General features: G+C 43.0%; 1 protein-coding gene across 2 annotated transcripts; it reads left to right on the top strand.

The window, feature by feature from the left end:
- Positions 1–239: 239 nt before the first annotated feature.
- On the top strand, positions 240–11,578 carry C1s (complement C1s). 2 transcript variants are annotated; one of them, XM_015500654.2, is made up of 12 exons: positions 240–414; positions 1,260–1,371; positions 1,614–1,821; positions 2,015–2,192; positions 3,065–3,190; positions 4,179–4,378; positions 4,740–4,893; positions 5,407–5,522; positions 5,929–6,007; positions 7,109–7,237; positions 8,515–8,589; positions 10,422–11,578. In XM_015500654.2, exons 2-12 carry the CDS (start codon positions 1,349–1,351, stop codon positions 11,219–11,221), a joined length of 2,088 nt encoding a protein of 695 aa, XP_015356140.1. In that variant the 5' UTR covers positions 240–414; positions 1,260–1,348; the 3' UTR covers positions 11,222–11,578. The 2 variants fall into 2 exon arrangements, with proteins under 2 accessions (XP_015356140.1, XP_048643535.1); XM_048787578.1 differs by having other exon boundaries at positions 252–414; positions 1,263–1,371.
- Positions 11,579–12,334: the final 756 nt, after the last annotated feature.

The raw sequence follows: 12,334 nt of genomic DNA, 5'->3' as shown, positions 1-12,334 counted from the left end.
CCCATAAGTCACCTGATTTCCCTGAAAACTCTGAAACACACCCTTTGGCTGGGAAAGAGCATTAGGCAATCTGCGAAATTCCCCCATTCCTCCTTTCTCCCCTGGAACTTGAGCCTGGGAGGAAGATGCAGTTCTTGTTTCAAAAGCAGAGGGAGCTCCAGGATCAAGGCTGAATAACCCTTCCTCTGTGTCATGGTCTCCCAGCCCCCTCTTTGTTTAGATCAGGGAATTTTGGACATGCACACTTGGATAGAGAATCTTATGTACAGAACCAGGCCAGGGAGGTCTGCCGGAAGTTCCTGCAGAGGGAGCATCGAGGCCAAGCCGTTGCTCCTGGGAGCCAGCAGGGTCGCCCAGAATGACCACTGGCAGGAGCGAGAGGGCTGACCCACTTGCTCCCATCAGTTTCTGAAGGTAAAAACTTTAAAAATGAAGAGCAGAGCTTTGAGGGAGGGGAAAAGAAAGGAAGAGAACCACACAGATAAAGGTTTGGGGCAAAGATGGTGGGCTGGAAAGAGTAGAATAAAAAAGGACAGAATTAGAGACAACCCATTTCTCCTAGGCTGATCCCATCCACTCCGATTTACCCCATCACAGTACCATTGTTTTTAGGGTTAAAAGCTATTTTGGCAGGACTTTTCTAGGAAGATATCCTCTCTTAGTAAAGGAAAAAACGAACTAACTCTGGAAGATTTTGTGTCTTGTCATTAGCTGCCCCTTCTCTCCTTCCTTTTGCAATCCTGTCTCAGTGGGGGCAGCACTTCCCCTCTCAGACCATTTCTCCCAAGGACCCTGTCCTCCCTTATTGAAAGAATCTCATTCCTCCATCAGTGGTCGTTGAGGACATCAACAGAAACCCATGTTATACTAACCATAGTAAAGAGGGCTGACTTGAAGTGATAAAAGGTTTGTGGTGGAAAAGGAGGGGAACTATCTTAGCCAGATGGTCAGGTGGGCAGACTCCCAAAAACCTGGGTGGAAATGGGGCTATTGTTCTGTGAGGCCAGGAGAGAGATTGATTGAGGGGGCCTAGAGGTGAGAAAACAGAAAAGAAGAAAACTGGGAGAAACTACTTGCTCTGGAGAAAAGTTGGGAGGAAGTCGGAGCAGCAATGGGAGAAAGATAGGATTTAGTTCCAGTGTAGAAAATTAGTGAAGTCTGAGCAAGGAGGGTGTGAGAGGCCAGGTGTCATATGTGAAGACTGATGGTATGGCTCTATTAAACTTATGTTATTCTTATGGTGCTTCTCACCACCAAAGCAGGGTGACTGTGTTTGACAGACGGATAGCCAGGCTGGCCACCACTTTAGCTCCAAAGTCCAGAGGAACAGAGAGTTAGGTCCAGAGACATGGACACATCGCCAGAGACGTGGTAAGTGATTGGGGGTCTACAGAAATGTTCATGGACTCCAGTCCCTTCATCTTCTCAAGAAAAGGATTTTGATTTGACCTAGGCCTTTTCTTTATTCCAAGCTAAGGTTTTCTTCCATGGCCTGCTAGGTGTCCTTTTCTCTTTTCCTTCCTTCCCTTTGGGATAAATGCTCGAATTCTACAAGAGGCTGTTGGTACCTGGGTTACCCACATTACTGTGCCCCTCCCCCTTTTAAATTTCAGGTGCATTGTTTTGTTTTCTCTTTTGGCACGGGTTTATGCTGAGCCGACCATGTATGGGGAGATCCTGTCCCCTAACTATCCTCAGGCATACCCCAATGAGATAGAGAAATCTTGGGATATAGAAGTTCCTGAAGGGTATGGAATTCACCTCTACTTCACTCATCTGGACATAGAACTGTCAGAGGACTGCGCATATGACTCAGTGCAGGTATATCACAAACCATGCAGAATGGTGGTGGAAGACCATGGCTGGGGTGGAGGAATGAGAAGGATGATTGGGGGAGGGCCACAGACATTCAGGGAACTGGAGTCAGGTAGTTCTATGGGGGTCAAGGTTCTACTTTATCACCTCCATGCCAAAATATTCCCCTTTAATAACATCATTTTTACTCTTCTCTTAGATAATGTCAGGGGGCACTGAAGAAGGGAAACTCTGTGGAAAGAGGACCAGCAAGAATCCCAACTCCCCAATTGTGGAAGAGTTCCAAATCCCATACAATAAACTCCAGGTGATCTTTAAGTCAGACTTCTCCAACGAGGAACGATTTACTGGGTTTGCTGCATATTATGTTGCCATAGGTAAGACTCACCCTTATGTGTATGATTTACTGATCCAGCGACAAGATTAGAAAAAGTAAAAACACTGTACTGTGTATTAAATGAGGATTCTATTTATAACTTTTACAAAGTATTGACTTGGCCTGGCTCCTTCCATCAATTCATCAATTACCTTTGTGAATTTCAAACACATGATCATATTTTATTGGTGATTGATGATGTTAATGTTGATAGTAGATAATAAATCTTAATTTATTGAGAACCACTATGAATTGAATACTATATTAGAAAATTTCCTATATTCATATGGTCTCAACACTTCAAGGTAGGTATTATTATCTCCATAAAAAGATAAAGAAAATGAAAACTATAAAGTTAATCACTTGCCAAAAATTACATAAGGAATGTAGGATACTCAAACCAATTCAAAATGTGGCATTCAAGCTTTCAAATTCTGGGCACTTCTATATCTGTCTCCAGGTTAGAATGAAGTTAGAACTTGTCACAAAGTCAAAGTATTGCTTAGATCTGCTAGAAGGACCAATGTGGTGTAAAGAGATAGATGAACCAATGATTCCTCCCTGCAGAAAACAGCACATGTTTGGCCTGCAGAGTGTTGTGTCTGGCACTGAAACACTCTGTATGCAAGAAAAATCAGGGATCTCTGGCATTGAGAGCTCCGTTATAGCAGTACAATGGCAGGGCACAACTTTGGAATCATAGTTCAGGAAAGTAATGTAGAATAATAGCACTCTGAAATGTGGTTCTTTGACAATCTTTAACAGTTAGTGTCTCTCTCTTTTTTTTTTTTTTTTAACCTTTATAGTTTTGGGTTTAACTCCATTCCTCCTTCTAGACTTTTGTGCTTGACCTCAATCTTTTTCTCCTTACAGATGTAAATGAGTGCACAGATTTTGCAGATGTCCCTTGTAGCCACTTCTGCAACAACTTCATTGGTGGTTACTTCTGTTCCTGTCCTCCAGAATACTTTCTCCATGATGATATGAGGAATTGTGGAGGTGAGCTTGGCATTAAGAGAGATTCATGTTCTAGGGGATTTGGAATGTATTGAGGCCTCAGAAAGGGCTTTGTCCATCTTCCAATTTTGATTAGGCTCTTCTTTCAGGCATCTATTCTTAGTTACCCATAACTGAGTGGGGAACCATAGGAGGGGAACAAGATAAGGTGTGTTAGTCAGCTTTTCATTGCTGTGACAAAATGCTTGAGATAATCAATTTAAAAGGAGGAAATGTGGACTGGGGTTGTGGCTCAGTGGTAGAGGGCTTGCATAGCATGTGTGATGCACTGGGTTTGATCCTCAGCACCACATAAAATAAATGAATGAAGGTATTGTGTCCATCTACAACTGAAAATATTTTTTTTAAAAAAAGGAGAAAATGTTTGTTATGGTTCATGCTTTCAGTCCATGGTTGGATGGCTCCATTGTTTGGGTGTGTGGTGAGGGCAGAACATCATGGCAGGAAGCATGTAGTAGAGCAAAATTGCTCACATTATGACGGTCAGGAAGTGAAAGACAGAAAGAGGTTAGAGTCCCAGTAGTCCCTTCAAGGGCACACCTCCAATAATCTATTTTCTTCCACTAGACTCTACCTTCTAAGGTTCCACCAACTCCTGGTAGTGCCACAGGCTGGTGACCAAGCCGTTAGCATATGGGACTTTGGGAAACATTTAAAATCCAAACAGTTACATAAGAGCCACAGTCTAAAGTTAGTTAATTGGAGAAGCAAGATAGATGCCTGTGAAGAGTCTGCCTAAAGTTGTTCATATCCCTATCATAAGAGTGATAGAAATCTCATAGGCATTGGATAGCCCTATTAATAAGCACTGGGTGTATAATTGCTCCTGGTGGGCTCCAGTCAGGGAATGGATCCTAGATTAGTCTGAATGGAGGACTCTCAGTTTATGATAGAAGGAATCATAGTTTGGTGCAGGAACTTCTTTGCTTGACCCCATATTTGATTTCTCCTTTCTTTTTTTATCTCTTAGTCAACTGCAGTGGGGATGTGTTTACTACATTGACTGGGGAGATTGCAAGTCCCAATTATCCCAATCCATATCCAGAGAACTCAAGGTGTGAATATCAGATCCAGTTGGAAGAAGGGTTCCAAGTGGTGGTCACTATGCGGAGAGAAGATTTTGATGTGGAACCAGCTGACTCAAAGGGGAACTGCCATGACAGTTTAGTTGTGCGTGGTGATGATTAATTCTTGCTCTGCCCCCAATTTACTTCTCCTTGAAGATAAAACTATCTTTCTTCCTGCCCCTTATTATCTCCTTTAACTTTTTTTTTTTTTTTTGCAGTAATGTATATCTAGGCACACTATCACTGAGCTATGCCCCAAGCCCTTTTTATTTTTCTTTTGAAACAGGGCCTTGCTAAGTTGCTGAAGCTGGCTTAGAATTTGCAGTCCTCCTGCCTCAGCCTCCAGAATAGCTGGGATTATAAGCATGTTCCACTGTGCCTGACTGTCCCTTTTATACCTTCCATTTAAACTTCTTCCCTTTAAATTCTTTCTCTTCTGATTTAATCATTTTGTTTTCTTTCAGTTTGTTGCAAGAAACCAACAATTTGGTCCTTACTGTGGTAATGGATTCCCTGGGCCCCTGACTATTGAAACCAAGAGTAACACTCTTGATATTATCTTTCAAACTGATCTAACAGGGCAAAAAAAAGGCTGGAAATTTCGTTACCATGGAGATCGTGAGTAACCTAAAAGTGTTTTTTTAGCTGGTGACATTAAGGTCCTTGAACAATGTAGAATCAAAACAGGTAGACTGTTGTTTGGATAGAATTCTGGGATACATCAATTTCTCCAGAAGATCTAAATCTGTCAGTTATTGATGGAAATGCCTCAACATAGTAATCCTTCAACTAGACCTGAGAATGTGGACAACCTAGGGATGGTTAGTTAGTAACACCATATTATTTTAGTTATCTGCCATATTAGAATGTTAGGCATTGGAATTGAGAACAATTAAATGATTTTAGAAAGTGAGAATGAGGACTGGGGCTGTGGCTCAGGGGTAGCGCACTTGCCTAGCAGGTGTGAGGCACTGGGTTCAAGTCCCAACACCACATATAAATAAATAAAATAAAGGTTTATCAGCAACTAAAAAAATATTAAAAAAAAGAAAGTGAGAATGATGTAAATAGAACAGTCTCCAACTATTTAGTAAAAATATTTTTTTTTGTCCCAACTTTGTCCTTTCTAAGCAAACCCCTGTCTGAAAGAAGTCTCTGCCAATTCTTTTTGGGAGCCTGAAAAGGCAAAATATGTGTTTAAAGATATGGTGAAGATAACCTGTAAAGAAGGGTTCGAAGTTGTAGAGGTAAAGTACCATTTGGGCTTCTCCCTAATCTCTGACCAGATCAGGATGAGCATACTGAAATTGTCCAGTCGTTGCCTAAACATCCCTGTTTGATTAAGGTATTAACACCTGTTCCATAGAACAGCTCAAGATCTTCAGTCCTAGGTGAGCCATGGGGCTCCTTGGCCAGTTGGGCATTCTCTCTGCCTTCAGCCTTCCTGGGGAAGAGGAGAGGATATGCTGGGACACAGTTGTCTCTTTCAGCCCCAACTCCTGGGTGTTTTGGGTCATTTGCTAAACTGTTCCCAAGCCTTTTTTTGGTGAGGAATCCTTGTTAATCCAAGTCCAGAGATCAATTTCATTTTCGGTTTTGATTTCCCATTTCTCTCTGTATAAATTAATGCTGATATCTATAATTGTTCTCTAGGGAAGTGTTGGCTCAACATCTTTCTATTCGACTTGTCAAAGCAATGGAAAGTGGAGTAATTCCAAACTGAAATGTCAACGTACGTGTCTCTTCAATGTGGAACTTTTTTTTTTTCTCCCCAAGGGAACTGAAAAATCAGCACATAAAAATCAAGCGTATGAGGCGGGGGTTGTGGCTCAGTGGTAGAACGCTTGCCTAGAATGTGCAATATAAAAATAAATAAAATAAAGGCATCGTGTTCATCTACAAATGAAAAAACAAACAATCAACAACAACAAAAAAACAAATAACTCTTAGGGTTATGAGAGAGTGGGTTGGGTTTTTAAGGAAAGTCAGTCATGGAAGAATTTCTAGACCCAGACCATGCATGATCCCAGGCCAGCTAGACTAGCAGATTTCTTCTAAAGAAAGGAACTTTGAAGCTGGGTGTGGTGCCGCATGCCTGTAATCCTAGCGGCTCAGGAGGCTGAGGCAGGAGGATCGCAAATTCAAAGCCAGCCTCAGCAATTTAGTGAGGTGCTAAGCAACTCAGTGAGAGCTTATTTTTAATAAAATACAAAATAGGGCTAGGGATGTGGCTCAGTGGTTAAGGACCCCTAAGTTCAATCCCAGGTATCCCCCCCCATCACCCCGCAGAAAAAGAAACTTTGCCCACCCTCCCTCTTTTCCTCCCTCCCTTCCTCCTTCCTAGTACTGGGGCTTGAATCCAGGGCTGCTCTATCACTGAGTTATACTCCTAGTCCATTTTATTCTTTATTTTGAGACAGAGTCTCACTAAGTTGCCCAGACTGGCCTCAAACTTGGGATCCTTGAGCCTCAACCTCTGAGTTGCTGGGAGCACATGCTACCATGCCTGGCTAAGAAAGGGGCTTTGGGATTGATAGTTAATAGCTCCAAATGGGTGCCTTCCTGGCTTCTCCAGGACCTCTGCCAACCTCTAAGAACCAGGCTCTTCATTTTAGCTTTCAGTGGGCAATCTGGATTGGCATATGCTGATGGGCTAGAGAGTGGGGTGATGCCCATTGAAGAGGATGGTCATGGAGAGTGGTGTGGGGAGATTCATTTGGGGTTGTGCTTATGGATATGGGGTGGGGAAGAAGTAAGAATGGAACTGATCCCATAATTCTTCCTGGGAAGGGGTGACTGTCCTGACCATCAGTCTCCTCCCTTCCTCTTATAGCTGTGGACTGTGGCATTCCTGAACCCATTCAGAATGGTAAATTTGAAGTTCCAGAAAATACTTTATATGGTTCTGTCATTCGCTACACTTGTGAGGAGCCATATTACTACATGGAACATGAAGAAGGAGGTAGGTTTCTTCTACTAGAGAAAGAGAGAGAAAGGGAATGTGAACACTTAGAGGGCAAACAGTAAATCTTTCTGGGTTGGGGAGGGTTTGTAGAGAAATGGGGGAGACAACACACACACTGTCATCCTCTTGGCTTCCAGTAAGGATACAGTTTTCACATGGGGCAGGGTATGTTCTCAAGAAAATCCTAAAGGTCACCAACTCAGCTTTGCAGCTACGGCAGGAATTCCCCTACAACATTCCTTTCATATGGTTATCCCCCTGGACCAGTTGTTTCATGTAAAACTCACAGGAGAACTTCCAGCTGTATGGCCCACACAGGCGAAGGAGTCAGGGTCACCCCTCCTGAATTTGGCTGGCAACGAAAAGACCACACAAACACAGAAAAACCCTTTTTGGGGTTCAAGGATGACTCTGAGGCCTCAGCTCCCATGCTGGAGGGCAAGGGGAACAAGGGAGGCATGAGGCAAGAGGCCAGAGAGAGAGCACATCCTGAACCCCTGTTTTATTTAGGGGGGAGACATTCGATAGAAGATTCCACCCAAATAAAGCAAAGAGATTGTGTTACAGCAAATATGGAGGTGTAGCCCAGTCCCATTGGGTGATGCACACTCCCTTGTGGAGTGAAGGTGAGGCCCACCTGCCTCACACACAGGATGATGCCAGTTCCACACCCCCTGTTACTCAAGGCTAAGGGGGTGCTCAACTCCTGTTCAAGGCCGCCCCAACACAGCTGCAAGTCGTCATATGGTGGTGACTTTTTTTTTTTGGTACTGGAGATTGAATCCAGGGGCACTTTACTATTGAGTTACATCCTCAACCCTTTTTATTTTTAATTTGCTAAGGCTGGCCTCAAGTTTGCCATCCTCCTGCCTTCACCTTCTGAGTCTCTGGGGTTACAGGCATGTGCAACTGTACCCCGCTGATGACTGGTTTTCTTGCAGTAAAGGCCCTGGCAGTGCTAGATGAAACAAAGTAGACCCTTCTACATTGATTTTCATTATATTATTAACATTTAAAAAATTATTTTCCCACATGAAGCACTTTCTCAGTCTCTATCATAACCCTTCTTCCTTCTGCTTTGAAGACTATTCTTTCTTTTTCTTTAGCAAGATAGAGGCCTGAGGGATTATTTGGGGGATGCTCAAGATTATCTTCTAGTTGATTTGTTCTGACCCCCTTCTCAAATCTCAGAGGAGCCGAGGCTCTGCCTGAAAGGAAAAAGTGGAAGAGGGAAGATGTGGTGGTGTTGACATTTATCCCTTGTGTGATTCCAGGGGAGTATCGCTGTGCTGTTAACGGGAGCTGGGTGAATGAAGTGCTGGGCACTGAGTTGCCCAAATGTATTCCAGGTAATCAGGGTTTTTGGTGTGGGCAGAGACTGGAGCCATAGGTGCAGTGGAGTGGGGAGTCACCTTCTGAAAGCAGCTGCAATCCTCTTGGGAAAGGACTTAGTCCAGGTCTTCTAGAGTCCAGCACAGTGAAAGGTTGTAACACTGGGCTGAAGGAATTCCCTCAACCACACTGAGTCAGGCCTACTCGAAGCAAAATAGGCAAGTCAGCCAGCAACAGTGAGTGTCAGAGTCAAGACCAGTTGAGTCTGGTGATGAAGATGAGGTAAGCAGATACAGAATTGCTAAAAGCAGGACCTGAAAGTTGAGAGTGAGGAATCCATACTCAGAAAGAAGTGTGGGTATATAGCCTTGTTATTATTTTAAAAAAATTCTTTTAGTTATAGATGGATACATTACCTTTATTTTATTTATTTATTTTTATGTGGATTGAACCCAGTGCTTCACACATGCTAGGTGAGCGCTTTACCACTGAGCCACAACCCCAGCCCCATATAGCCTAGTTATTATACTAAAAGTCTATGTGGCAGGCAGGTGTGGTGATGTATACCTATAATCCCAGCAGCTAGGGAGGCTGAGGCAGGAGGATAGTAAGTTCAAAGTCAGCCTCAGCAACTTGGTGAAGCCCTAAGCAACTTAGCAAGACCCTGTCTCAATAAAAAAATCAAAAGGGCTGGGTATATGGCTCAGTGGTTTAGAGCCCCTGGGTTCAATCCCTGGTACAAAAAAAAAAAAAAAAGAAAGAAAGAAATTTATGTGGAAAGAAGATATTGAGGAATAAAGTAAATGGGGGTTACAGGAAGATCAGAAATCAAGAGTTGAGTAGAAGACAACAGGGCAAAACAAGAAGAATAATAATGATCCTAGTAATAATAATAATGCTATTGAAAACTAAAGACCAAGCCAATTTGTTGCATTTATTATCTCTTCCACATCCTTGTAGCAATCCTATGAGGTCCCATTTATGGATGAGTGAATTCAGTAAGAGTCAGGGGCAGGCTTTGAACCCAGCTCTGTCTGGGTACAAAGTTCATTATGCTCAATTCAAAGTCTATTCAGACTGTCTAACAAGGGACTGATATAATCCAGCTTCATCTGAAACTCAGTACTAGGGAATGCAAAGCAGTCTTACCTAGAACCAGCCCATGGAGAGCAAGAGGTTAAGATCAAAGAAGAGAACCCTCTTTTTTTCCATCATAGGTTGACCTTTGGGTTGCTAGGAGGGAGTCAGGTGCAACCAGGACTTCAGTAAAGAAGGTGTTAAATAGGGGTTTCATCTGGGCATCAGTAGAAGGTATAAAGCTTCCCTCCTCTGCAGTCTGTGTGAGGAAGGAGTTTTCCAGCACTGGTTCCCAGTTGGGTGCCTGGCCTCATGTGCTGAACCGCACCCCCTCTTTGAGAGGGGGTACCGGGGATTGAACTTAAGGGCAATTGACCACTGAGCCACATCCTCAGCCCTATTTGGTATTTTATTTAGAGACAGAGTGTCACTGAGTTGCTTAGCACCTCACCTTTGCTGAGGCTGTTTTTGAACTGGTGATCATCCTGCTTCAGCGTCCTGAGCTGCTGGGATTACAGGTGTGCATCACCATGCCCGGCTGTGCTGAACTACTCTCCTAGAGCCTGCTTATGACATTGGCAAAGGGGGATATTTAAGGAAGGCTAGGATAAGTCAAAGTAAGTTCAAATATGGAGATGGTTGACCAAATAGGTTGACTATCTCATACTGGAGAACTCTGCAGCCAGAGGCAAAGGTATTTCAGTGGTGGGAGGATTTGCAGGAGGCCATCATCATTTCCTGTCCCTTCCATCTTGTTCTTATTCTTTCCTAGTTTGTGGAGTCCCCAGTGAGCCCTTTACAATGCAACAGAGGATATTTGGAGGATCCCGTGCAGATATCAAAAATTTCCCCTGGCAAGTCTTCTTTAAGCACCCGTGGGCTGGTGGGGCTCTCATTGATGAGTACTGGGTACTGACGGCTGCCCACGTTGTGGAGGAAAATCCAGACCCAGCTATGTATGTCGGATCCACAACTGTGAGAACCTCAGGTTTGGATAGCACCCAGATGCTTACCGCTGAACGTGTGATTATTCATCCGCGTTGGCAATCAGTGGATGACTCCAGTTCACGAACGAATTTTGACAATGACATCGCGCTGGTGCAGCTGAGGGACCCTGTGAAAATGGGACCAAATGTCTCCCCCATCTGCCTGCCAGGCACCTCCTCAGAATACAACCTCTTGCCAGGAAACCTGGGAATGATCTCAGGCTGGGGTCGAACTGAGAAAAGAGATCATGTTCTCTATCTCAGAGGGGCAAAGTTACCTGTAGCTCCCTTAGAAAAGTGCCGAGAAGTGAAAGGGGGAAATTCCAAAATGAATGCAGCTGCGTATGTTTTCACTAACAACATGATCTGTGCTGGAGGAGAGAAGGGTGTTGACAGCTGTCAAGGGGACAGTGGTGGGGCTTTTGCTGTACAGGACCCCAATGAAGATACCCCCAAATTCTATGTAGCTGGCCTGGTGTCCTGGGGACCCAAGTGTGGGACCTATGGAATCTACACAAAGGTTAAGAACTATCTTGACTGGATAAAGAAAATCATGCAGGAAAATAAGCCCATTTCTAAGGACTAATCCATTCATATACTACTAGCTTCTCCAATAGGTATGATCAACCCATTGCTTTCAGTTCATCACAATATTATCATTATTTTACCATGACTGAGAGAAGACAAGGTAGTATCATTGAGCTAGAACTTGATTGTCAAGGTACCTGGCTGGATGTAGAGTTTGATCATAGAACTGTGTTGGTTATCCCCTTGTGGTCTGAATACCTGTTATAGATCAAATATGAAGGAGTACACCTGTCTTGCACTCTTCAGCAGGAATCTCTTAATTTTTTTGGTTCTTCTTTACCAGTTTGAATTTGCATTTGCTTTATCATTCTCAGTACCCATTATCTACTTACAATAAAGCATGTTTATAATCCAATTCTGGTTGACTTTCTTTATTCTATATCAGTAGTCCAGAACCATAGGAGGGGAATGGAATAAGAGTACTGCTGAATCATGGGATTCAAGCATGTAGTAACTCATATTTAATTGTCATGAAAATAGGGAATTCAGCTTTTCTTCCCTCTTCCCTTTTCTCCTGAGATTTACTGAATATTGTGAACAGTTAGAATTAGCTGTTTAATATATTCTTTAAGTATGAATTCTTTCAATGTCACCTGAAAATTAATTTTAATATTCATTTGCATAATACAATATTATGACTTAAAAAAGAAAAACCAAAGAAATTCAGAGATCTGGGAGTGGTGGGCACACCTGTAATCCCAGCAATCCCAACAATTCAAGAAGCTGAAGCAGGAAGATTGCAAATAGGAAGCCAGTCTCAACAATTTTTTTTTTTTTTTTTTTGGTACTAGGAATTAAATCCAGGGATGCTTACCACTGATCTACATCCTCAGTCCTTTTTATTTCTACTTTTTTTTTTTGGTACCAGGGATCGAACCTTGGGGCACTTTACCATTGAGTCACTTCCTCAGCCTTTTTTTGTTTTCTATTTTGTGACAGAATCTCACTAAGTTGCTGAGGGCCTTGTTAATTTGCCAAGGCTGGCCTTGAACTTGTGATCCTCCTGTCTCAACCTCCCAAACTGCTGGGATTATAGTTATGCACCACTGCACCCAGTCAGCCTCAACAATTTATCAGGAACCTGTCTCTAAATAAATAAATAAATAAATAA

The sequence above is a fragment of the Marmota marmota genome, unplaced genomic scaffold (assembly GCF_001458135.2).
Source record: "Marmota marmota marmota unplaced genomic scaffold, marMar, whole genome shotgun sequence".
Taxonomy (NCBI): Eukaryota; Metazoa; Chordata; class Mammalia; order Rodentia; family Sciuridae; genus Marmota; species Marmota marmota.
The sequence above is the reverse complement of the archived record's forward strand: the minus strand, read 5'-3'. Positions and strand labels throughout refer to the sequence as shown.

Bases quoted from the DNA above. Each gene is read 5' to 3' on its own strand.
- C1s (XM_015500654.2), top strand. From the start codon at position 1,349: ATGGACACATCGCCAGAGACGTG. The intron at 2,193-3,064 runs GTAAGACTCACC...TTCTCCTTACAG, and splicing joins TGCATATTATGTTGCCATAG to ATGTAAATGAGTGCACAGAT. The intron at 4,379-4,739 runs GTGCGTGGTGAT...GTTTTCTTTCAG, and splicing joins ACTGCCATGACAGTTTAGTT to TTTGTTGCAAGAAACCAACA.